We start from the raw sequence: 25,913 nt of genomic DNA on the forward strand, positions 1-25,913 counted from the left end.
CAGCGAACTCATGTAGCGTAACGCCACACACTAACTAGCTAGTGAACCAGCTCGCCAATGTCACACCAGAAGTTTACCAGTGTGGTAACGTTAGGTTTATTGTGGCGTTACCTTGCTAGTGCCACATTAGTAAACGAACTTACTAGCTAAAAAGAGCGTAAGCTAGCTAACCTTAGCTTACTTGTCTCATCCCTCTAGGATGCAGAGGAAGTGCACCTGTGTTTTGTTTTGTTTTGTTTTGTTTTGTTTTGTTTTTTTCCACATGATACTACAGGTACTTTGTGTACTTGGCAGCGTACTGTCACCCCAACATTGAGGAATGGTATGGAATCAACTACATGTATGGCAAATTGGAAATGTGGATCCTGTGGCTGCAGATGATGTGATGGTTGAGGCGATGAGGCAGTGTACACTGATCACAGACTGAGTGGGTCTCTAACTATTTGCGAATTTCACAAGAGATTTAACATGGATTGAAAATAGTTTTTAACTGTTTTTTTTTTTATCTGTATCAGAAAAATAATCTAGAATATTGAATGAGTGTTTTATTAATTATATGAATTGATCGTTTGATGTTTATTACTGTAGAAAATTAAGTGAAATTATTATTGTAGTTATTGTGTAACTATGCTACAGCATTTTTTTAAGGCTGCCATCAGTGGAAAAATGTGTTGCTTCTATCCGTGGTCCATTTAAATTACACAGTGTTAGCAGGAATAAAAGGCAAATTATATTGTCGATAGCATTTTTTTTTTTTTTTTTTAGCTGTGCTGCGTAAACGCGCTGGCTCTATGTCTGACAATGTAATGGTTCTGACTGATAGATGGTGCTCTAGCCACTGCAGTCAGTTTCCATTTTAATGACCTAAATGTATGACTACAGTTTGATCAGTTGTGCATAGTACTAGTGATCTCCACCAGCTAACCTATCTCTCTGCTCTGCCACAATGGCACAGTGTTGTGCTCTTGCCTTACAGCGCACAGCCGCCTGTTTGCTGCGCTGGACTGTGTTGGGCGGTCTGTGGACCCTGCACTGTAAGATGAAAAATCAAACACAGATGGAGCAGCTTCTGGCTTTAAGCTGTTTGTTTTACGAGTCACCAGGACACCTGATTCAAAAGCCTTCTCTTCAATCTAGTCCTCATTTACAAAGTGCTCGCTGCAAACCCTAGCTGTGGGACTGAGAGGGGGACTCTGGCGTCTGAGAGCAGCGAGCCAGCGATGGAGAACCGATTGCCGCTTTAGTGGCAAAACGTGAACATGTATAGTCTTGCCTTGGTTTTTTACTCTGTAGAATTCATTGCTACAGCCTGGAGTGATACAAAAATGACCTCCCTTGCAGTTCTTCTTTCTTTGTGGTTCCATTTTGTCACTGTTGTCACCAGTGTAGTATTGAAAGACCTCGATCCAACTGACCTCGTGACGTCACGCTCTATTCCAAGACAATATGGCTGCGCCCTTGTTTGACAACATAAACTTTGGGAGTTAATTTCCTTTCTTACAACTTATTAACAATGTTAGGCATTGGCTAATGTTTTAGTGTGGAAAACCTTGCATTAATTTTTGTAAAATTTGTTTGTTTCCTTTGTTTGTTTCCTGTCCCCTTTAAACCATACAACCCCACCCACTGCTACAAATTCAATCAATGGTGTATTTTCCTCCATGTCTCCCCAGTTTCCTGGTCACACCAGCCGTTTCCTTCCAGAAGAAACCAATCATCTACAGCCTTCTCATCAATCCCAGCAGTCTGTTCTCCATCTCAGCAGAGACGGGTGAAATCAGCCTGACCCGTCCTATTGACTACGAGGCTGACCAGCATCGCTACTTGCTGCTGGTGCGAGCCGGCGAAGGCCTGGACAGCATGAGCAGTGCAGCAGAGGTTTGTGTGTGTTGTGAATTCCAAGTCACATTTAAAAACCCCACATGGCCATAAATCTTAACCCACTGTGAAAGACGTTCGAGCTGAACGAACATTTAGGCTGCTGAAATGCTGTTAGATTTGATTTTACTGATATACGGTATGGGTTGTAACAGTTGTGAATGTTGCGGTTAAAATGATTACGGCTTCTAGTTGGTTTCTTGTAGTCTCTCTATTTTTTTGTTTTTTGATGGGAGGGATTTTGAACACAACAGTGGCACACAGGTTGTTACAGCATGCCCTTAACCTAACCGATGTAAAATAGCATTAAAATTCTCAACTTCAAAGACAACTGTACATGTCCACTTAAGTCTAAAAGTATGAGTATTGTCTTCAGTCAAAACCAAATAGACTTGCCTGTCTGGAATGGGTGCTGCGGAATTCTCAATGACTTCCTCATGTTGTCAGGAAGTGAGAGAGAACAGCGGCTGACCGCTGCAGGCATTGATGCATCTGGTCTGGTTTCCATCATTATTCTGGCCTCAGGCTGAAAACATGTCCTGCTAAACCATCTGTCCTCAACTGCTCTGCTCTGGGACCCACTGCACTACAGAGGAGAGTGAGCGAGAGATTACTAGATTCAATGGTAAGAAGAAAGAGGAAAAGAAACAAGGAAGAGTAAGAAAGGAATTAGCAGGGAGTTGGTGTGTGTGCCCTTGACTGCCCACACTGCTGCCCTGGTTAGCCAGCCTCAGCCCTTGCCTGCCCTTAGGTGCCTGGGTAAGCTTTTTGAACATTCACAAGGGGTCCCATCAGCACTGAAGAGCCAGCACCTTGTAGACACTGCAACCCCCCACACCGACCTGTCTGTGCTGTTTAACACCACCAGACTATGGAGGAACTATGCTGTGTGTGTGTGTGTGTGTGTGTGTGTGTGTGTGTGTGTGTGTGTGTGTGTGTGTGTGTGTGTGTGTGTGTTCAGCACTGAACATATGTCTGTCATGCACTGAAATTTGATTTTAATTTTAAGACAATTCTTGAAAGAAGCTGGTTTGCATAAGAGACACATGCAGTTGTGTCAAAGAATAGATGTTATGTGGTGCCTTCACTAGAAAAGCTATTTGTAGTTTTCTGAATTCTGACTCAAACATTTTACTGGCAAATGTTGAGTGTTCAGTGTCCTGCATCAGCAGTGAAAAACAGTGTTGTGTAGGCTAATCTTGTTGACAGGGTAAACCTTTTACAGATACTCTGTGCTTTATGTTGGCTCTAATGCTCCCATACTTGCTCTTTGCAGCTCCCTGAACAGAATTACAGTATCAGTCATGATATCATATTGGAACAATTGAGAGGATAATGGAAGGCTAAATGGCTACAACAAAGCTCAAGTGGTTTATTGATAGTGTATGGTGGTGATGAGGTATGAAACATACACTCCATTCAACTGTTTAAATATTCATTCCATCTACATCCCTACTTTTTTGCTAAATATAATCTACATAGCACCTTCTTAAGATGTCTTTTTGGTCAACTGTTAATTGAACACAAACACCCAAATATACCTGACTGTGCACTGACCCCAATGCTCCATGCTAATACTGCTGATAGATAGTACAGAAAGTCCACAAACAATTTTTTGTGTGTGAGTAAATCCATACTTAAACACTTTTTTACTATATGTGGTGGTAAAATAACTCCTTAAATTCCTCCGTATTTTAGAAAACAAACTTCCTTGAGATAAAATCCACAGTAGTGCTGTTTGTCACTCATGGAAGGTGTGGATGTGATGCTATAGCAACATCCTCCACAGTGTTAGAAAATGCTAAAATGGCAAAGAGCTTTTGTGCATTAAACTGCACAAAGAAATCTAGAAAGATTTGAGACATGTTTTTACACACTACTGAAGGATAATGAGAAAAATTACTAAATTTAGTTTTTAAGTTCAGTTACATTCTAAGGGTGGGTGTAAACCGAACTAACCAAGCGCTTGTTGAGAGAATGAAATGCAATCAAAATGTTTTCACAAACTATCCACAGAAGAGGTACTTTTGAGGTCCTCAATTTCTTAGTTCTTGATTGATACTGAACTGAGGGCATTAGGGTTACAGCGGTCTGGACTGGAACACAGCCATTAAACAACAGTTCAGCTTACAACCATTCTCTCTGAGCTTTACTTCTCTATTTTTAATTTCAAGATAAAACTTGTCAGTGCTGACTTGGTTCTCCTTGTCAAGCCCACAGCTCTACATGGCCTGAGGCAGACTAATATTACAGATCCGCCCTCGTGAGAATGGCAGCCGAAAGCAAAAAACGACAACCTTTGACCACTCTAAAATGTACTTTTGTGTGTGCCGTTTTGGCTGTTCTGCAGTAATGTTTGAATTCAGACAAAAATGCTGCTGTCCCGAGGCTGCTCAGATTGGACATACAACTGTCACAGGGGTGGGTTTGGCCCCAAGTCCAGTACCACCACAACTCAGATATAGTTTGTACTGACTTTATTCTCCGACTTGGCAGGTCCAGATGAGTAGCAACAATACAAAGTCTTTCTTAATGCACAGGGAATGAGACACCAAGTGTTCACAGGCAGACAGTGACTATGTTTACATGCAGTCAAGTAACCCTTTCATAACGGGAATATCAGCAATAACCCAGTTGTGCACGGCCATGTAAACACCAATAACCCTTTTGAAAAACCCGAATATGCTGATATTCCGGTTTTTTAAAACCGGAATATGACCCCTGGATTACTCCTTTTCTAACCCAAATATTTGGTCATGTCAATAGGAACCTTAATTTGTGTTCTGCGCATGTTCTATTCGCAAGGAATCTTGGTCTTTTGAGTGCAGGTAGCATGGATATGGATGGCACAGCTCCGCCTCCATTTCCTATTCCTTCAAGTTCTCGCATTCCATTAATGAAGAAAGTGAGACAGAATAGTGTCAAGTACTGGTGGTGAGTCAGTACCAGCACCAAAGTGCAAACGAAGGCGACTGCTACCGGCCCCGGGCTGTTCATTATCCGCCATGCTGCTGTTGTTGTTGTTGTTGTTTTTGGATACAGGAAGAAGAAGCGCATTGCATCATGACGTTGTCCGTGCGTCGACACGTTGTCCGTGCTTCGCTGTTTTGATCGGGATATCCCAGTTGATTACCCCTGTTTGCTCATGCATGCAAACAGGTTATTCCGAATGTTTCAGAAACCAGAATATTGACCATAACCCAAATATTGACTGCATGTAAACGTAGTCAGTGATTTGGGATGTGCTGAATACTAGGTTATAGGGTCTCCTTCAGTGTTGGATGTGGCAAACACCAAACGCTCTCAAACGACGCTCGCAAACAAAAATCCAGGAAGGGTAAGGCAAGACTCATGGTCAGGGTTAAAAGGCTGATATATACAGAAGTACAGGAGAACAAGCATGGTCAGGAACAGGCAGGTTTGGCAATGGGAGGTCAGTCCATATGAAAGAGCTGGAGAGGTTTGCATAAGCACATTGACAATCTGGCAAAGATTGAGTGTGGCAGAGCAGCTTAAATACTGCCTTGATTGCTATGAGCCTCAGGTGTGTGATCAGGTGAGCAGGCAGGTAGGCGTGGCTGAGTGTGGAAAAGTATTGAGGGCACAGGTGAAAAGATGAGGAGACAATGGCAGCAGGTCAGAGACTGAATAATACGAGTGCATTGGCACATCATGATTTAAGGCATTCTATTTTTCCTTCCTCTTACTCAAGTTTACTCTAACATTAATAGTGGGGAAAAAAATGTTTTCCCAAAGAAGCAATGTAACGGTAATGCATCTTGATTTTATGTAGCTGTCTGTGTTGGTTTTCATTTTATTCTGCTTTTCAGAAGTCTGTCTCTGTCTGCCAAAATAGCTAACAGAGGTGGTGCATTTGTGTCGACTAGAGTCACTGAGCATGACTTTAATTTGCAGGTAGTTTCCAAATTTCTCCCTCTAGAAGTGATAGCTCATCGGCACCATTAGTTACCTAACCAGCCCGAGACCTGCCTGCAGCTGTCCCAAGTGTGTGTGTGTGTGTGTGTGTGTGTGTGCGTGTGCGTGCGTGTGCGTGCGTGCGTGTGTGTGCACGTGTGTATGAGCTCATCTTGCTTTATTACGGCTGAGTCCCTCTCTCTTCTCATTCAATCTTGCTTTTCCTCAGCCTTGTACATATGTACATATACTGTACACTGTATGGTATGGTATATCTGCCAAAGCCTTGTCATTTCCTGCTGTACTCACACATAGGCTTGCTCACTCACACACACACATACCCAGCTAAACAAATATCAACAGTCACTGGCAAACGCACACACACATACACACACACCTCTGGGAGTTGACATGGTCAGACTATTTTTTTTTTATTGTCCATTGCTTTAAAGCTGATCTTTGCTGAAGGATTAACTGATATTACAGAACTTCATCTTACCTACCAGGACTTAATAACAATGGAATTTACACACCACTCACTGTGTGCGTGTGTGTGTGTGTCAATGAGTGATCTGTGGTGTTTGTGTTTATATGGAAGCGAAGACGTGGGGGCTGGGGGATCAGCGAGGCTTGCCTGCCAGCCCATGTCTGTATTTATTCCTCCTGAATGCTGCAAGCAGGCAGTCATCATCTGGTAGAAGATGCTGTGTTTGCCTTCATGTCCCTAATGAACTGAACAGCATTATAGCATCTCACGCACACACACACACACTGCTACATGCTCACACCATACAATGTCATCCTTTCCACCCTCATTTGTTAGCTCTGGGCTTCTGAAAAACTGCACGAGATTGCATTCTCCACTGATCTACTGGTGGGACCACAGTGCCGACTCTGCAGCAGCTCCTGCACTGAGGAGGGGTAAATAAACCAGAGGGATCAGGGTCAGGGCACGCTTTTGGAGAAGGTTGGGATGAGGCTTCCTTTTGGCTAGGGATAGGGTTAATTTGGGTTACTTGCAGATGAAAATGACTCTGGCCCCAAAGAAAACCAATTCCAGACGGTGCCTGAAGTAGTAATCCCAGATTTAAATTTTCATAACACCAACCCAGTGTGACTTTTAATCTCCATCTTTTCCACTTGGGATTGCCTGGGCAATTTTAGCACATGTAGATACAGTAACAGCTTGCTGAAACGTGTAAGATCAGGAATGCAGGAACTCTATAGTCACTGGTATTCTTGAAAGAAAAAAAAAATCAAAGTCAAATGCTCCAGATGTATGTTGATGTTTTTTTTCCCCAACGCAATTTCACACAGGTATAGATAATAGACATGACATGACACGTGTTCTTTTGTTCAACTTTCAGCATTAATGTTATCATGGGATTCTTTTAACAATGCTGAATTACTTTGAAAACAGATGGAATACAATTGCAATTACACTTTTAATGGAAATCACTGGATTTGATGACTACATGTGACGGGAACTGATGTGTTTTAATGCCACATTCTCAGTGAAAAATCTTTACTCATACCCTCCCTCCCTGTCTCTCTCGATCTTTCTCCTCTGCTCCCCTCCTCAATTGTCTCGTAGGTCCGTGTTGTTATTGTTGATGAAAATGACTGTGTTCCGGAGTTCCTCCAGTCCATTTACAGCAAGGATGGTGTACCAGAGACTGTGACAACAGCCACTTCCCTGTTACAAGGTGAGACATCTAGGAAAAAAAAATTAAAATGACTCAATTTGTGTCCCATCCACACTCCTGTTAAACTGTTTTGTCTTGGACAACATGATGTGGCGCTCTTCTTCAGACCACATAAAATGGTACAATCTTATACCAAAACAGCCACCCACATACTCAAACAATCATATACAGAAATAGTAAAGGAAGCTGCTTTTGTCTTATTTTACCGTTTAACTTAACTAATTAAAAACTCCTACGTAGCGTTAAAAATGTTAGGCTGTTCTAACTGAGAGGATGTCTTCAAATATACCTGATACATACAGATACAGATAATACAGAAAACAGAATGCATCAATCATGATGTTAGTGAGGGGAAATGCTGCAGTGGTGTGTGTTTTTCCCAGCCTGGGTTGAATTAATATCACTGGTTAAAAATCCCTGAGAATTGCAACAGTTTCATGTACTCTATGTCCATATTAGATGGTTGTGAAATTCAATACTTTTTACAAAAAAAAGAAAGAAAGAAAGAAAGAAAGAAAGAAAGAAAGAAAGAAAGAAAGAAAGAAAGAAAGAACCCCCCCCGCCAAAAAAAAAAAAAATGTTTTCTTACCATAGGTGATGTAGTGGCTCTCATTTATGTGTTCAGGATACTGATTAGGCACTTGTCAGCACTGGCAGCCGACACTTCTGTCAGTGCTGCTGCTCTAGCCTCTCGTTTCCTGTAACGGCCCAGTTTCCACAGGGGTTGCCTAAGTTTCATCCTATGTGAGGAAATGGTAATAGTAGCTGTGTGTTGTGAGTATGGCGATAACAATTTGATCTGTCACAGTGTGACTGAGCACTGAGAAACGTAGTCTTTTTTAGGTTGACAGACTGCCAACAAAACTGACAGCAAAGCATTTCACACTTCTCTTTCCATCTACACTCTGCATAAAGACTACTCTGGTAGCCATATTTCATTTAAAGTGAATGTTCTATCTTAAAAAAATGTAATTATTTATCGAAGTTGCAAGACTAAAAAATACACACACACACACACACACACACACACACACACACACACACACACACACACACACACAAACACACGCGCACGCGCACATATATGTGTGTGTGTGTATGTGTTTGTGCGTTTACTGGTATGTATACTGAATATATATATCTATATATATATATATGTGTGTGTGTGTGTATGTGTATATATTAGGGCTGGGCGATATGGCTGAAAACTCTATTGTGATATAAGTGTTTAATATCGGTCGATATCGATAATTATTGATATTTTTTATGACCTATTTAAAATAAGGACCAGGAGAAAAATACATTCAATTTAAACATTTTTACTTTAAATTGAACCTTCCTCTGATTATAATCCCCTCAGCTATCAAGGCAGAAAGGAAAGGAAATGTCAACACAATCATGGAAAACACTCAAATAATAAATGTAAAAAAGTGTAAAAATGTAAACAGAGAGAAACTTGAGAACTTTTTTCTGCAGGTTTAATGCAGGGAGTTCACAAGCTGATTCACCCTCTGCTGAATAAAATGTTTTCAAATGTGTGCAGTGTTTTGTAAACATAGCAGAAACTGAGGTAGACTTGACATCTGTAACATACAAACATGATAGTACAGTAAGACTGACTGAACTATAAAACCAGCCTAGACATATGAATAATTTTAGTCACTCTTCTTACTGTAAAGATACATTAACTATTCAATTATATTTTTATTGTGAGTGTGTTTAAGAAAAAAAAAGTACATGTAAGAGATGTTTATAACCTGGCTTCTCCTCAGTGCTCAGTGAAGCATGTCTTTAGCTATATGATATGCCGCTGCCTCCGTTACGTCTTCGTGCCTTTTAGGTGATTTGTCATCAGGCACTGAAGCAGATACCTCTGCATGGCGGTCAGCTGCTTGTGCGGTGGTGCTGCGGTTGGCGGACGTTGGCAAATACAGCTGCGCTCCAAAGAGTGAGCGCGGCTAAGGTGGTTAAATAAGTTTGTGGTATTACCGGTCTTGGTGGGGACGATAGATAGATAGATAGATAGATAGATAGATAGATAGATAGATAGATAGATAGATAGATAGATAGATATTTTTTTCCCCCACCATGGCTCAAAACAACAGATGCTTAAAATGAAATGAACAGTTTTATGTACTGTAGGCTAAAAATGGAAACACCAACAGAACTGCAAATGAGTATTGACAAGAACAAAATGCAGCCAAATAAAACACTGCATGCAGTACATAAATTATTAATGATTGCAGTTATGACACCTGAAAGGAAGTGCTCATTAGCTTTGGCTGCAGGGGGAAAACCTTTGAGTTGCATTCACAACCCAAAGCTTTGTTGTTTTTACACTTGTGCTGTGAACATTACAATTACTTTCACCTCTGTCACTATCACCATGAGTCTAAAAGGCTGATACATGCTTTTAATTTACAAGCACACAGTGTCACACTAAATAATAGAACAACTTTGACTTGTTAAAATCACTTTGTGACCTGTGAAAACAGCCATAATGTCTTTACAGCTGAAATTGCACAAAGGAAAGATGATTTAGTTGAGGAAACTGAAGATGAGGTTGTGCAGGAAATTGTTAATTTGAATAGATTTTTTACCTGAACAGGACATAACTGGCTTGACCTTGCCACAAAAATTCTGCAGTGCTTGTGGACTCATTGTCATATGGAGATATGCTTGCCTGTACATCCATTCAGGAGAAACTTCTGTTTATGCATTATTCTAAAATTCTAATGAAATACAAATAACTTACATCTCTTATTAACAGTGAACGAAGACAAGGTCAAACTCCACAAACACCTCCAGTGTAAAGTATTAGTGGAGACATAAATAGAATAGGGTTGTAAAATATGCCTTAAACCATGGGGCAGTGGTATAATGACTAAAATAATAATCTAGCATTTTGTTAGGCACTCCAGCTGGCAGCACTGTGCAGCAGTCTCAGACGCAGCTTCCCTTTCATGAAGGCACTGATGCTCCAAATGAAACGAGTTCCCTCCAAACAGCCATTTCTTTCTAGGCATGATGTTTTGTGTGATCTTGGCACGGATGAAGTTTCTCTAAGCGGTGGCTTGCATTGGTAGAGGTATGAGAAAATAAAGTACTATAATTGGCCAAATTGAAATGAAATATCAGACTGTGCTTTGCTTATATTGTACTTGAGCTACCAAGGGCTGAAACATGTGTACACCTCAGCATGTCACAGCTTTTTATTTTGTGCCAAAGACATGCTGTATATGAATCGAGAACTGAAAAGAAATCAGTGCCAACTGAAACAGTTAGCAGAGAGCCACAACAGGCCCACAACAAGCACAGTGAAAAGCTATGGAGCACAGTTTGATGAAGACTACATCAAGAGAGGTTTGAGCAATAAATCTGTTTAGTACAAACTCAAAAGTCATTTTCAGCCCATTTTAAGACTCAGAGAATAAAAGAAATTCAAATTATACTAGGGATTAAAAGGATCTTAGATGCTTTAAACACAATTAAAACAGAGACAACCTATTTAACTGCCAAGGATGTGCTGACCATGCAGTAACGCAGCACACACTGCCTTTGACCTGTTTTTCACCAAAACTGGCTTAGAGTGCTGTTTAATGAACAAACAGGAGAGCAGCATGACTCAAGCCCATGAGACACTGAGTAAACGTGCAGAGACAAGAACAGGTAGGTACCTGAAATGAAATAAATAGAATTGGCAAAAACTCCAATATGCATTGACCCAGTCTATCTCCCCGACTGTGTCACACAATGCCATGCACTGGAGCAGTCACAGTCACAACAACCAGCCGACCAACAACGTGAAGTTTTTTTTTTTTTTTTTTTTTTTTTTTTTTTTTTTTTTTTACAGTTTTCATTTGTTTTTTCATCACTCAGTCACTTTAGGGGGAGGTAGCTAGCTTGCCAGCCGGCCAGTCAGACCTACCCTCTTACCCCACAGTCCCACAGACCACTGCAGCCAACACAGCAGACTGCAGCGACAATGGCAGAGAAAAGATATTTAAAATTTTTGTAAACACTGTTACACTTTTATTAAAACTATGCAGCTATTGCCAAGGGGGTAAATGACACTATGACCAAACCAACATGAGCATTAACATAAACAAAAACACCATCAATCAACAAGTTTTACAAAAAGACCACCCAGTTTGATTGAAGCAGGATAACACGGATAATATTGCGCTTCCAAAGCAACAGAAATACCAGGAGGACATAAGAAGTAATGCGACAAAAAAACGTCTGAATCTGGTTCCTTCCAGTTGTCAGATAGGTGTGCTGAAAATCCACCTTTGTAATTTTTTTTAGAGTTCAAGTGGATGCTGCACAGTAGTGGTGGATTACTATTAGCTGTTGTTCACTTCTGCTTTCCAAAATCAGAAACCAGCTAAGTCTAGCCTAGCATACTGCAAAATAAACTTATTTAATATTTTCATACTGCATACTACTATGAGAAACAGTATGCAGTATGTAGTATATCCTGCATACGGCATTCACCTGTAGTGCGTAGGAGGTGGTTCTGGACAGTGTTGTGCCTGAACGCATTCATTGAACGATAGTTCATGAACTTGTTCATATTTTGGGCGAACGTGAATTGAACATCCTGTATTACTGCCTGATGAACGTTACTGTAAACTCGTTCATTCTGGTGTCTGTGAACGGCATGCTCTCTCAGTTTAACTTTGTTCAATAGGGTGGCAGATTTCTATAGAGCCTTCCAGGCAAAAACCCGGCTGAATCACACCGTAAACACGCCTTAATATGTAGCGGAAAAAACACCCAATCTGGCAACACCAGCCACCAGTGTCGCACCGCCGCATGCGTCATCAAAACAAAAAGCAGCATGGAGGCGACAGCAGCATGTAGGCGACAAAGCAGCAAGGTGTTGTATGATAATTTCAATAAGTTTTATGACAAGGTCGGTGAGGATGGGAAAAATCTTACATTTCTGTGCAAACTAGTGATGGGAATTCCGGCTCTGAGAACCAGTTCTCACAGCTCGGCTCTCGTAAAAGAGCTGGCTCTTTCGGCTCCCAAGCAGCTCCTTAGATTTTTTGTCACTTAAATTAATTTATTACCAAAATAATATAACATTATGTGTAAAATTAATTACTAATGTAAAAAACATACTTTATATCAAATTTTACTGCATTTCCTGCAGTCACTCATTTTCTCACATTTCCAGCGTTTTGTCAGTCGTGGCTCTGTGTGTGTGTGTGTGTGTGTGTGTGTGTGTGTGTGTGTGTGTGTGTGTGTGTGTGTGTGTGCGTGCGTGTGTGCGTGCACGCACGCATGCGCGCTGTGTCTGTAACCCCCGCTCCTCCCCCTCCTGCTCAGTGCGTACACACTGAAGCCACCAGCGGTGTGTGTGTGGTGGCCCACCACACATCATGTTGTTGACCAATCACGTGTGGCTTCAACAGAAAAAAAGTCGAGGAAGAAAAAAAACAAAGTGGCTCTCACTCCGGCTCCCAGGCAGGAGCCGATTCCGATCGTTCATTTCAAAGAGCCAGCTCTAAGAGCCGTTTTGTTTGTGACCTCACTAATGCAAACTTTGCCTGCCGGCTTTCAAAAAGAAAATCCGCACTTCAGTCACATCCAGAGCAAACCTGAAATGGCACATTAAACTGAAGCACCCAGCTAGCCTTTCGAAGTATCTGAACCGTGCCATCAGAATAGCAAAGCGCGCCCACAGTCAGAAGGTCCAAGGCTTCTTTCAGGACCCCAGCAACACCAGACAACTGTGGCAGGGCATTCAGACTGTCACTGACTACAAAGCCACACCCACACCCTGTCAGGATGACACCGGCTTCCTCAATGAGCTAAATAACTTCTTCGGAAGGTTTGAAGCTCTGAACAACAACCCTGCGAGGAAAGCTAACCCCCACCCCGACGAACAGGCACTCAGACTCGAAACCACTGCAGTGTGGAGGGCCCAGTGGAAGGTCAACGCACGGAAAGCTGCAGGCCCTGACAACATTCCAGGACGGCTGATCAAGGAATGTGCAGACCAGCTGGCCCACGTGCTCACAGACATCTTCAACACCTCACTGAACCAGGCTGTCGTCCCCCCGTGCTTCAAGTCAGCCACAATAATTCCAGTGCCCAAGAAACCAGCCATCACATGCCTAAATGATTTTCGCCCCGTTGCACTCACATCCACCATCATGAAGTGCTTCGAGAGGGTGGTTAAGGACCACATCATCTCCATACTCCCCCCATCATTCGACCTGTTCCAGTTCGCATACCAGCCAAACCGCTCCACTGAGAATGCCATCTCCACTGCTCTCCACCTGAGCCTGGAGCACCTGGAGGAGAAGAACACCCACATACGGATGCTGTTCCTGGACTTCAGCTCAGCATTCAATACGATCATCCCCCAGGACCTGGTATGCAAATTGGAGCCCCTGGGTTTCAAAACCTCCCTGTGCAACTGGCTGTTGGACTTCCTCACCAACAGAACCCAGTCTGTCTGAGTGGGTAACAACACATCCAGTGTCATCTCCCTGAACACTCTCCCTGAATCCCCCCAGGGATGTGTTCTGAGCCCTCTGCTGTTCACCCTGATGACCCACGACTGTCGCCCCAGGTACAGCAGCAACCACATCCTGAAGTATGAGGACGACACAACAGTTGTGGGCATCATTCAGGACAACAACGAACTGGCTTACAGGGAGGAAGTGCAACATCTTGTGGACTGGTGCAAGGTGAACAACCTGGCCCTGAATGTCGACAAAACTAAGTAGATCATCGTGGACTTCAGGAGATCCAGACCCATCCATACACCCCTCCGCATCAATGACACAGCCGTGGAAGTCGTGAGCACAACCAAGTACCTGGGGGTACATATCACTGACAACCTCGGCTGGTCACTCCACACCTCCTCCCTGGCGAAGAAGGCACAGCAGTGCCTGCACTTCCTGCGGCGGATGAGAAGAGCCTCCCTCCCCCCTCCCATCCTGATCACCTTCTACAGAGGGACCATCAAGAGCCTGCTGACCAGCTGCATCTCCATCTGGTCTGGGAGCTGCAGGGCCTCAGACTGGAAGTCTCTGCAGAGAGTGGTGAGGACAGCGGAGAAGATCATAGGGACCCCGCTTCCCACCATCCAGGACATAGCGGATAGCCGCTGCCTATCCAGAGCCCGTCGGATCCTCTCTGACCCCACCCACCCCCAGCATGGACTGTTCTCCCGCCTGGCGTCTGGCAGAAGGTTCCGCAGCATCCGCTGCAGAGCCCACTGACCCCACGGACAATATCGGAATATCTTTCTGATGGACAAATATTTCTCAGTGCACTTTTCATTATGGACAATATTTCTGTTATGGACAATATTTCTTTGCAATATAATTATAGACAATATTTCTGTGCAATATAATTGTGGAGGGATGGTTTTAAATAACCTCTTATTTGCAATAACCCCCCCCCCAGCTGCTATAATGTTTCTGTTTCCACAGTTTACATACTGGTTATTCTGTTTTTCTGATTATTCTGTTTTTGCTTCATTTGCTTCATTGCTTTATTCTGTTTTTGGTTCCACAGTTTACATACTGGTTATTCTGTTTTTGCACTACACTGTTTACGCTGTTTATACTGGTTATTCTGTTTTGTACTATTTATTTACTCTGCTGTTTACATTATGTTTATCTATTCAGTCTCTATTGCACTCATTATTATTTAGCTCTTGTTTTTTTTTTTTTAGTTATATAGACTGTGTTTTTAATTTCCATCTCTGTTGTAATCCGGAAGCCAAGCAACGACATTTTGTTGCCAAAATCTCACTGCTGTGTTTTTTTGTGCAATGACAATAAAGGAAGTCTAAGTCTAAGTATGAGTATGTGCAAGCAAATAAAAAAAATGGACTGAATGGACTGCAACAAAGCGTTAAAGCAACAATGGAGAAATGCTGTCCCCTCAATGCTAATGTAAACCTGGTTGGATAAGGATTCAAAATTGGATATGAAGAGGAAATCTGATGCATAGTTACAGTGTTAAAACTGATAAAATCATTGCTGTCTGTGGTTCTATATGGGCTGTGGCAATAATTTGGAAAAATAATAGCTCGCAGCAACATATGAAAGAAAAGAACTATGAACTAGTTCATTTTTTGGAACGGTGAACTTAGTTCATTTATAAACTATGAACTGAACTAGTTCATTTTAAAATTTGTGAAATGAACTTTAAACTAGTTCATGTAGAAAGTGAACTTTCCCAACACTGGTTCTGGATTCAACTGATGCCGTACTTGCACAATGGTACTTTAAGGTATATCCCCTGTTAAGCATGTATAATGTTGACAATGTTTATCACCATAGTTTAGCACTTTAGCATTAAACATTTCCTTAAGCACTTAACACAATGCACAGCTGTAATGGATGGGAGGGACATTAGTTTTGCAGTTATTTGTTCATAAACCAGAGTACTGGACACATTGGAAGCTTGGCCTGATGTCAGCACTGGATGAAACAGATGTTGAAATTGATTCAGACAGACTACCATCCTTAGAGGCATGCCAGCTTGGATAAAAAAAAACACATTAGCCTGTTGACCAAAAACATTTTTTGTGAATAACAACGGATACTGCTGCTTAGTGTTTGCTAAACTGTGATTATGGAACACCACAACTAAATATGAAAATGCCTGTAAATGCTACTCAGTGAGTAAGTAAACAAGAGAGAAAGTAAATGAGTGAATGAAGGAGTGAGGTGTATGGTGTAGGAGGCACAGCGGGCGGCATCAACTGCTGCCAACACCAGGTGCACCAAGGGAGGCGAGAAGTTCCTTCCTGCTGTGCTGCTGTGGGTGTGTGTGTGGATATCATATAAAAATCCATGAGGCGCCCTCAGTATAAAAAATGTAAAATCTTTCAGCGTTCCATGAACAGACTATTCAGTGCTGACTATATATTCATTATATCTGAAACTGTATATTTATCCTTTATCCTATATTAAACCTTTCTAGAGTTTCCAGTTGTCGAATTTGAACACAGGCAATTAGCTTTCAGACTTAATGAGGTGGAAAATAGCTCACGCAAGGTGCACCTTTGCTAAAAATACCTGTTTTTCACGTGAAAGTTCAGAAATCCATAAGACAAAAATGCTCAAACGCGTGTTACAATAAGATAATAATAGAATTAATACCTGAAACCCAACAGCCCCTCCTCTTTAAATGGTCACGTTTGTGTCCCCTTACTTGATTAAATTGGTTGAAAGGCAGAGTATTAAGTGAGTATGGAGAAATAGGCATCCAGTATCATTTTGCTAAATCATGTGCTCGTAATACTATAATCAGTTCCACCGTGTGAGTGGACAAATGTGTACAAGTTGGAAAAAAGCTGTACCAAGCAAACCAATTAGCTTGCTTTCTGCCCGTAGAGATCTAAAGCTCCTGCAGTTTCCATTTTCAGAGCAAAATCACTGGGAGATGCAGCCAGAAAAATACTGTGCCATGAACACACACACACACACACACACACACACACACACACACACACACACACACACACACACACACACACACACACACACACACACACACACACACACACACTTGAAGTGACACCACCACAACAGTGCTGATTCAAGATTACAGCAGGACTAACTGACAAATACATGGTCAAAGGGTGCTCTGAAGACTACAAAACTGTACTTAGTAAATTAAATATTGGCTCATGTGATGTATGTTTGGCCACAGTATGGGCCTAGACTCTGGGCAGGCGCTAGTACTGCAGTTAATTTTCTACGCATTGTCATTGGAGGAGAGGTTATTCATCATTGTACAGTAGCAAAACAGCAGCATTTCTGCTGCAGTTCAGAAATATGTCAGTCCTTATAACCGCAACTGTGCAGAGTAAACACACACAAATTCTCTTTATCCAACTTGCAAGGCTGGCATAAATCTAAATAACAGAAATTACAAATACTATAGTGAGTACCATAAAGTGTGGCCAATTCTTGACAAAAAACTCTACCTCAACACCTGATTTGATGCACTTCTCAGCTGCGTTTTGCACTTTCATCCCTACTGAATTGAAGGCAATATGACATAGCACACACAGAGAAGCTATTTCTGCAGCTGTAAGTCAATGCTTATGGCATTTTAATGATGAAACATGCATCCTGTAAGCAGTCTACAATACATTACAGTGTTTTCTTTCTTCTCTTTTGGGGAAGTTCCAGCTTAGTTGGAGGAGTTTACTCGCATACTATTAGCATTCACAATCACACCGCCACCCCCTCTTCTTTTCATGCTCTGCATTTGCCCAATGCAAACAGGCACCAGGTGACAGGTTAGGTGTTAGAGCATCTTTGCATCTTTGTTGGCGCCCTTCATTTCATTTGTGCTCCTGTTTGTAGTAATGGGATGCTCTCCTCTGTTGCAGTTCAGCTTTGTGGTTTTGTACTTGAACGTTTTCATCTTGTAGGAAGCAAATTGATTTTAGTTTTATGGTTGTTCAGAATGCTGAAACTCTGGAAGCCACAGTCCACAAACATCTTAATACCAAAACTCTTCAAATTCAATTAATCTAATATATTCCAAATTAAACTGGACTCATACTGAAATAAAACAAATCATGTGAATAAACTAGTGCTGTCAGGCGATTAAAAAAATTAAAAATTACAAAAAATTGGTGAAGTGTGCTTCATAAATGAAATTCAAAAGAAAAAAGGTCAAGCACATCAGCAAACCAATAAGGCCAGGTGCATTATTCAAAAATGCAATAAAAATACAGTTAAATAAAATAAATAAAAATCAGAAATAAAGTAAGGCTAAGTCTCAGAAAGGCACATGAGCAGTCTCAATCAAAATGAATACTAAAGCTGACTCAATACAGCAATTCAAAATGAATAATAGTATAACATGCCTCTAAATAAGGCAACATCAATAGCAAGATGCCAACAGGCATTTCTTTTAAAAGGGTTTCTCCAGTCATAATCTATGTTTGTCTCAAAATCACCACACCTATTATCAGTTCATCTCATAGCATCCATACACCCAACCTCAGCTTGTGGAAGTTTAGATTCAATTTTGTTCAAAAATCAATCATTTACACCGAACATACAGCTGGTGAATTCTTTTCATCACTGTAGTTCTCGACGGTAGCTGGAAATTAGAGTCAGATGACGCTATCTGAAACGCCTCTTTTAGGCCCTCGTCTTCCACGATTGAAATCGGCCTGCAATCAGCAGCAACCCACTTTGCGATTGAGTTTGTCAGTTTTTCTGTCGTGGCTTTGCTCATTCGTTTTCCTAACTCAGCAAGTGTGGGTTGGCGGAGTGAGCTCACGGTAGCACTAGCGGCACTAGCAGCAACTACATGTTTAGCGTTTAAATGATAATTCAGGCTGGAGCTGCTACGGTGATAGGAAAATTCTTTTTTACACAAGGTACAAATCACTGCGTTCTTGTTAATAGTCCCGTCTTTGTTCTTTTTATAAATAAACTTGCCGTTCAAAGGTCCAAGTAGGCTTGCTTTGCTCTCCGGTGTCGCATCCATGTCTGTTGTCACCCTGCTTTTGACTAGTGGCGCAGGTAGGATGCAACCTCACTGCAGCCTACGGGTCACTCAAAGGGCCAAATTTAAAATGCTTGCGCATTGACTTACCACTCATGATTAATTGCGTTAATTTTTTTAGCGCGTTGATTTGCAGCGTAATTAATTAATCTAATTAACGCGTTAAACTGACAGCCCTAGAATAAACACTGACACAGTTTATAAACCTTCTCTTCGACTCAGATGTTTTGTTTTGTTAACATTAAGAATTATTTATTTGAGTTTCCCTAAGGCTGTATGGCAAAACAGCACAGTTTTGTTGAAGTAAACAGTGACATTGTGTTTATGTGTGTATTTTTTCATGTGCGTGGTTCTTTGTGTTTGTTTTGTGTGTGTGTGGGTACATGAGCCAACTGCAGTGTAAGGTGAATTGGAGAATTGAGAGTTTGATGGTGAAATGACTTGTTAGCGGAAAATATGCTTATTCAAATCCCTGGTGGTCTTTTCAGTTTTAGCAAGGCAATCAATTTGTGGCCGAGTGAATGCTGGCTCCATGGATTCCCAATGTGTGATGCAGAGACAGAAATGTTGCAAAATAACAGTCTCCTCAACGCATGCCATGCAATTAACACTTACTCCCCTGTTATATGATTGAACGTTTAAGTCAGTGGGAGCTTTACTTCCTTTTCAGCCTTCACTTTGGTCGCACAACATGAGAGATGCATAGATATCTTGTGCTCATGTTGAGTTCATTTGCTGTAATACAAGAAAAAAAGAACAAAACTTGGCTCTAATTTTAATAAGACAGCAGATTGTACTTTCTTGATGAAGCTACTATCTTCTCTGACAGCATGACTTAAGTCAGACTGCTTTATTGGCACAAAAAGTAAGTTTATCGAGTAATTACTGCTGTTTTTTTTTCTTTAAAAAAAAGACAAGTGGGACACAAAAAGAAATGATGAAAAATAGAATGTAGTGATGTAGTATCATCTGAAGCTCTATTCACATGGGGCTCGAATTACCAGGGGACCTCATATGTTTAGAAATTCTCCCACACAACTGTGTTTCGTGAAGTGCGTCTCTGAAGGATTTTACCCAAATTTTCCCTTGAGACAATTTGTTGTGGGCTTTTCACTTCACAAATTAAGCTATACATTATAGACCTCAGAAATGATCACAAATTGCTATACTCTCACTGGCCACTATATTGGATGCACCTGTTCAATTGCTTGTAAACACAAATAGCTAATCAGCCAATCACATGGCAGCAATATTTAGGCATGTAGACCTGGTCAAGACAACTTGCTAAAGTTCAAACTGAGCATCAAAATGGGGAAGAAAGGCAGTTTAACTTTGAACATGGCATATTTGTTTGTGCCAGACGGGTTGGTCTGAGTATTTCAGAAACTGCTGATCTACTGGGATAGTCACGCACAACCTTCTCTATTGTTTACAGAGAATGGTCCGAAAAAGAGAAAATATCCAGCGAGTGGCAGTTGTGTGGAGAAAAATGCCTTGTTGATGCCTTGTCAGACGTTAGAGGTAGGGATGGGTACCTTTCACATCTGAATCGATACGATACAGATACTCGGTACCTGCGAATCGATACTGGTATTTTTGGTACCTGTTTTTGATACTTTTTTGGGGGGATATGTGTTTGGTAATTAAAATTATTTTGTATATTTAAAAAATAGTCAAAACTTCGGAATTTTGAACATTTATTCTTCAATAACATCAAGTGAAATAACTCCAACATAGAATTTGAGAAAAATGTGTGTGGGGATAAAGTAAATAAAAATAAATAGATTCAAGATAAATAACTATATAAAATGTTTCACATTGCACCTGCTGCCTGTACAGTAACAAACAACTTTCAAAATAAATAACTGTATGAAGTGTTTAACATTTGCAACTGCTGCCTAGGCGGGTTTCTTTCAAAATAAATAACCGTATAAAATGTTTAACATTTGCAACTGCTGCCTAGGCAGGTTTCTTTCAAAATAAATAACCGTATAAAATGTTTAACATTTGTACCTGTTGCCTGTACAGTAACAAACAACTTTCAAAATAAATAACTGTATGAAATATGAAATGTATAAAAAGCAGCCTCCTTTGCCTTGGTGAATGGGGTAACCGTTGCAGCTCTCACTGTAACTGAAGGGCGGGTGGGGAAATGGGACGACATGGATGGACCTGTTAATTAAGATAAAAGTGTAACATTAACATTACGGGGAACCGAGCCGTTTTAACCTCAAATGCTTCTCAAAATGCCAGGCTAACAGGAACATTTAAGCACATCATTTAGCTTACCTGGAGCCGAAGAACTTGATGCTGCTGAGCTATTTGAAGCTGCGTCGTCATTGTCGTCTTCTACCCCTTTTAAAAGGGGCCAGTTGTTCTCCTTCCTCGACTCTGGCTGCAAGTGTCGAGCAGCTGGCTGCAAGTGTTGCGCGGCTGGCTGCAGCAGGCTTGCTGGCGGTAACGTTTGTTGCTGGCGCTGGGCGAGTAGCTGTGTTAACGTTAGCCTGTGTTTTTAAACTGTCAAAAATCGTGCACTCCTCCGCCTTGAGGAATATTTGGTGTTTAACCAAGTGCTTCCTCAAGTTGGACGTGTTTCCTTTGCTGGCTTTGCACTTTGCATCACAAATGTTGCACCGCGCGTTGTCAGCATCCAGCTTGGTAAAATGAAGCCAGACTTCGGAGCGCTTGCGGTCCGCCATGGTTCGCCTCTGAAGATAAAGGAACCACTGACATAACCGCGTCACCGCGTCCTCCGCTCTCGCGACGCACATTGTCAAGGTGCGTACAGGGTTAAAAAAAAAAAAAAAAAGGTGCGTTCAGGTACCGAAATGTGGTACTGACGGATTTCCCGTGAATCGATACTCGGTACTTCAGCGGGAATTCGGTCGGTACCAAAAAAGTACCGAAATTCGGTACCCATCCCTAGTTAGAGGAGAATGGGCAGACTGGTTCAAGATGATAGAAAGGCAACAGTAATTCAAATAATCACTCGTTACAACCAAAGTATGCAGAATACCATTTCTGAATGCACAACCTTGAAGCAGATGGGCTACAGCAGCAGAAGACCACATGGGGTTGCCACTCCTGTCAGCTAAGAACAGGAGCCTGAGGCTACTATTCACACAGGCTCACCAAAATTGGACAATAGAAGTACGGTTGCCTGGTCTGATGAGTCTTGATTTCAGCTGCGACATTCAGATGGTATGATCAGAATTTGGTGTAAACAATGTGAAAGCATGGATCCATTCTGCCTTGTATCAACGGTTCAGGCTGGTGGTGCTGGTGTAATGGTGTAAGGGATATTTTCTTGGCACACTTTGTGCCCTCAAACTGGTTTCTTGAGCATGACAGTGAGTTCACTGGACTCCAGTGGCCTCTAAAGTCACCAGATCTCAATCCAATAGAGCAGCTTTGGGATGTGGTGGAACAGGAGATTCGCATTGTGGATGTTTAGCCAACAAATCTGCAGCAACTGCGTGATGCTATCATGTCGATATGGACCAAAATCTCTGAGGAATGTTTCCAACACCTTGTTGAAAGTATGCCTTGAGGAATTAAAGGCAGTTTTGAAGGCAAAAGGGGGTCCAGCTCAGTACTAGCAAGGAGTACCTAATAAGTGACCATTGAGAGTGTTTGTGTATGTAGAATTTGTGTAATAATGCTGTTAGTCAATGTTACCTGTTTAAATGCTGTTGAAACAAAGAAGAACTTAAATGTTTCAACCAATTATAGACCAGTTTTAAAAAGACACTAACCCAAAGTCGTTTTCTCTGTAATACGTGAAATAATGGATTGCAAGATTATATGACTGATAATGCCAACAAAGTTTGAGTCAAATACTACATAACATTTTTGGCCTCCATCTTGTACAAAAATGATATCCTTAATCTTTTTCTCTCACAGCTCTTTGAAATTGAACAGCACCCATACTCATGTAGGTTACATTCATTAACTGATCACCATCGATCTAAACATGCCTTCATGGTTCATGTAACTGCATTCAGGTTGATTATACCACCAGAACACATCACAAAAATGAGCCATTATATTAGTCTGTACTACACAGGTAAAAGGGGAAGGTTGGGGTATATGGGGCTCTGGTTGATGTTTGTTTAGTCCCTCTAATTTATATTCTTTATTCTCCATCTCTGTTCTCATCTTTAGTATCAGCCAATGACTGCGACTCAGAGGAGAATGCAGAATTGACCTACTACACTCTGAGTCCAGACTTCACCATCTCTCCTCATGGGACCATTTTCCCTGCGGGGCCTCTGGACTATGAGAGGCCCAATCACCTGTACGAGTTTGTAGTCATGGCGATTGACAGGGGGGAGGTCCCTCGCACTGGCACAACTACAGTGCGGATTCGAATGGCCAACGTCAACGATGAAGCACCTGAGTTCTCCCAACATGTGTAAGTAAGACTCAGGCTGCTAAACGCCTGATTCTCACACAGTTGTTCAGTGTATACAGGATAAAACACAATGGAACAGAGATTTTGATGGAATACAGTGAAACCTGTGGGTTAGGACAGCAATGTTGCAGACTCATAATCTGGGTCAGCCTCTCTGGGTTAAGTTCTTTGGTGTGCCAGGATGATGCAACTAGTCTCCATACATTTGTATAATGTGCTATTCAGACTTTTGAGCTGCTGCGTACAGTTGTGTCTTCAGATGTGCCCTATAAAATGGGCATGCATATTAATGGATTTTGAAAAATAATCATTCAATGCAGCCCTCATTCAATTCCAGCCACTGTCTGGTAAGGTTTGGGAGAAAATGTTCTTCTCTACTTACTTTGATGTGGTACTCTACACCTTTGATTTCCTCTGTCTTTATTGTGCAGCGATACACTATAATATGGGATTCTACACTTTACAGGATAGTTAATGTATGGTGATAATAGAACAAGCTCAAACAAAATGAACTGACGACTAAAGACTTTTGGACCTGTGCCACCCGAGTGGTGTTTGAAATGAACTGCATATCAATTTATTTTTGGAGCATGGAAAACACAGACAACCAAAGCTAGGGAGACCGAGAGAGTGTGCGTGTGTCCTGTCTTGTCAGGTCAGCTACTTACAGCTGCTTCCCAATTCAGCATCGCAGCTGCCGTTACCCACAATTCCAGTGATTTTTTTCCCCCCAGTGCTTCTGTGTTGCCTGCATCTTTTAATTGGTTGATTTTCTGGCAGAGAGCTGGGCAGATTGGTGAGGCAGGGTCAATCAGCCGTGCCCACCAGCACCCTCAGGAGGCCCTGAACCCGTACTCTGAGTGTGTGTGTGTGTTTTTGCCAGTGTATGCGTGTGTGTATTCAGTAATTGAGAAGGACCAAGCAAAGTGGGGCGTTGGTATGGACAGAGTGATGTAGTTATAAAATGCATTCATGCATCATGCATCTGATATGCATGCGCTTATGTTGTTCATAGCAGGAGGGGATTAGTGTGGGTGTGTGTTGGGTTGGTATTGATTTACTGTCAGTGAGACCAGAATAATCACTTCTGTAGCCCTCAACTCTCTACAACAGCCACAAAAACAGAACTGGACAATCTATGACGAATCGCACACATGGAGGCGGAGTCATGTTTCCATCATTTCTGGTGACACCACAGAGACTTAAATTAATTTCCTTGAGACTTACCCTAACCATAAACACTACTTGCCTAACACTAACTCTTACCCTAACCTTAACCCAAGTCTTCATCCTAAAATTTAGTGATTTACATTGTTAGGACTTGCATTTTGTCCCCATAAGGAAGGTGAGTCCCCACAATGTGGCTGCGTAAACACAATTATATCCTCACAACATCAGTAATACAAGGCCACACACGCACAAACACACACACGTATTCACACACAGTCCAGAGTCATCCATGCAGGCACATGTGCATGCTTGCACAAATGCATTCATGAACACACACGAGGGCAGGAATAAGCAAACACATTTGTTGTGTCTTTGAGGAAACATATACAGTAGGGACAGTTTAGGACAATAGCATTCATGAAGATAAAATTCATTGCTTTACCTGTAGATATGCTGTTTGCTTGGTTGTATGTGTGTGTGAGCGTGCGCGTGTGGCAATGTATTCTTTACATTGTGGGGACATAAATCTGTTCACACAGTCACATTGTGAGGACTCGCCTTGCTTGTGGGGACAAAATGCAGGTCCCCATGATGTAAATCGTGTGTGTCGTTTGCTAGATCACCCTGAATGTAGGCTGCAAGTCTAAAAATGATCATGCATAGAGTAAACCTGATGTTGGAACTATTGCTGCTTTCCTTTTGAAGTGGCCATGATTTTAATGTGTGTTATTTAGTGCACTAGAAAGGAGGAAGAGAAAAGGAGAATGATTTTTATTTTTTTATTTTTTCAAGTGTTCTACACTCTTTTTTCTCAGTATATATATATTATGTTTTATATTTTGTTATATATATATGTATGTATGTATGTGTGTATGTGTGTATATATATATATGTATATGTGTATATATGTATCATACATATATGTATATATATGTGTGTCAGTGACAGGTGTTATTAGCTGCTGCTAGTTTGTTAACTGACTTAATCTCCCTTAGTTGGTTGGAAACACTCTCTTCACCTGACTTATATGCTCACCAGAACCGAACAAAAGGCTCTTAGATATTTACTTGATGACTGCAAACAAGAAGTTGGGGGAGGGGCTTAGCTGGTTGTTCCAGTTTGTGAATGTCATTTGTTAAGATAAAATAGACTTTATTTATCCCACAATGGGGGAAATTCATGTGTTACAGCAGCAGCAAGATGGAGTGCGAGAAGTCAGAGGACACGAAGACAAAAAATAACAAGAATAAAAAATATTGCACAAATGTTATACCTTATGGTAATTTCCAATATATACAATACGTACACACTAAGTG

At 41.4% G+C, this 25,913-nt stretch overlaps 1 protein-coding gene across 1 annotated transcript in view; it reads left to right on the top strand.

Moving 5' to 3' along the window:
• Positions 1-25,913, top strand: part of LOC139329523 (neural-cadherin) — a 325,949-nt gene that overhangs the window by 90,443 nt on the left and 209,593 nt on the right. The window contains exons 4-6 of the mRNA XM_070959899.1: positions 1,674-1,878; positions 7,388-7,499; positions 23,178-23,427. Of these exons, the coding sequence (XP_070816000.1) occupies positions 1,674-1,878; positions 7,388-7,499; positions 23,178-23,427 (567 nt within the window). The remainder of the gene's footprint in view (positions 1-1,673; positions 1,879-7,387; positions 7,500-23,177; positions 23,428-25,913) is intronic.

This window comes from Chaetodon trifascialis, chromosome 1, assembly GCF_039877785.1.
Source record: "Chaetodon trifascialis isolate fChaTrf1 chromosome 1, fChaTrf1.hap1, whole genome shotgun sequence".
NCBI lineage: Eukaryota > Metazoa > Chordata > Actinopteri > Chaetodontiformes > Chaetodontidae > Chaetodon > Chaetodon trifascialis.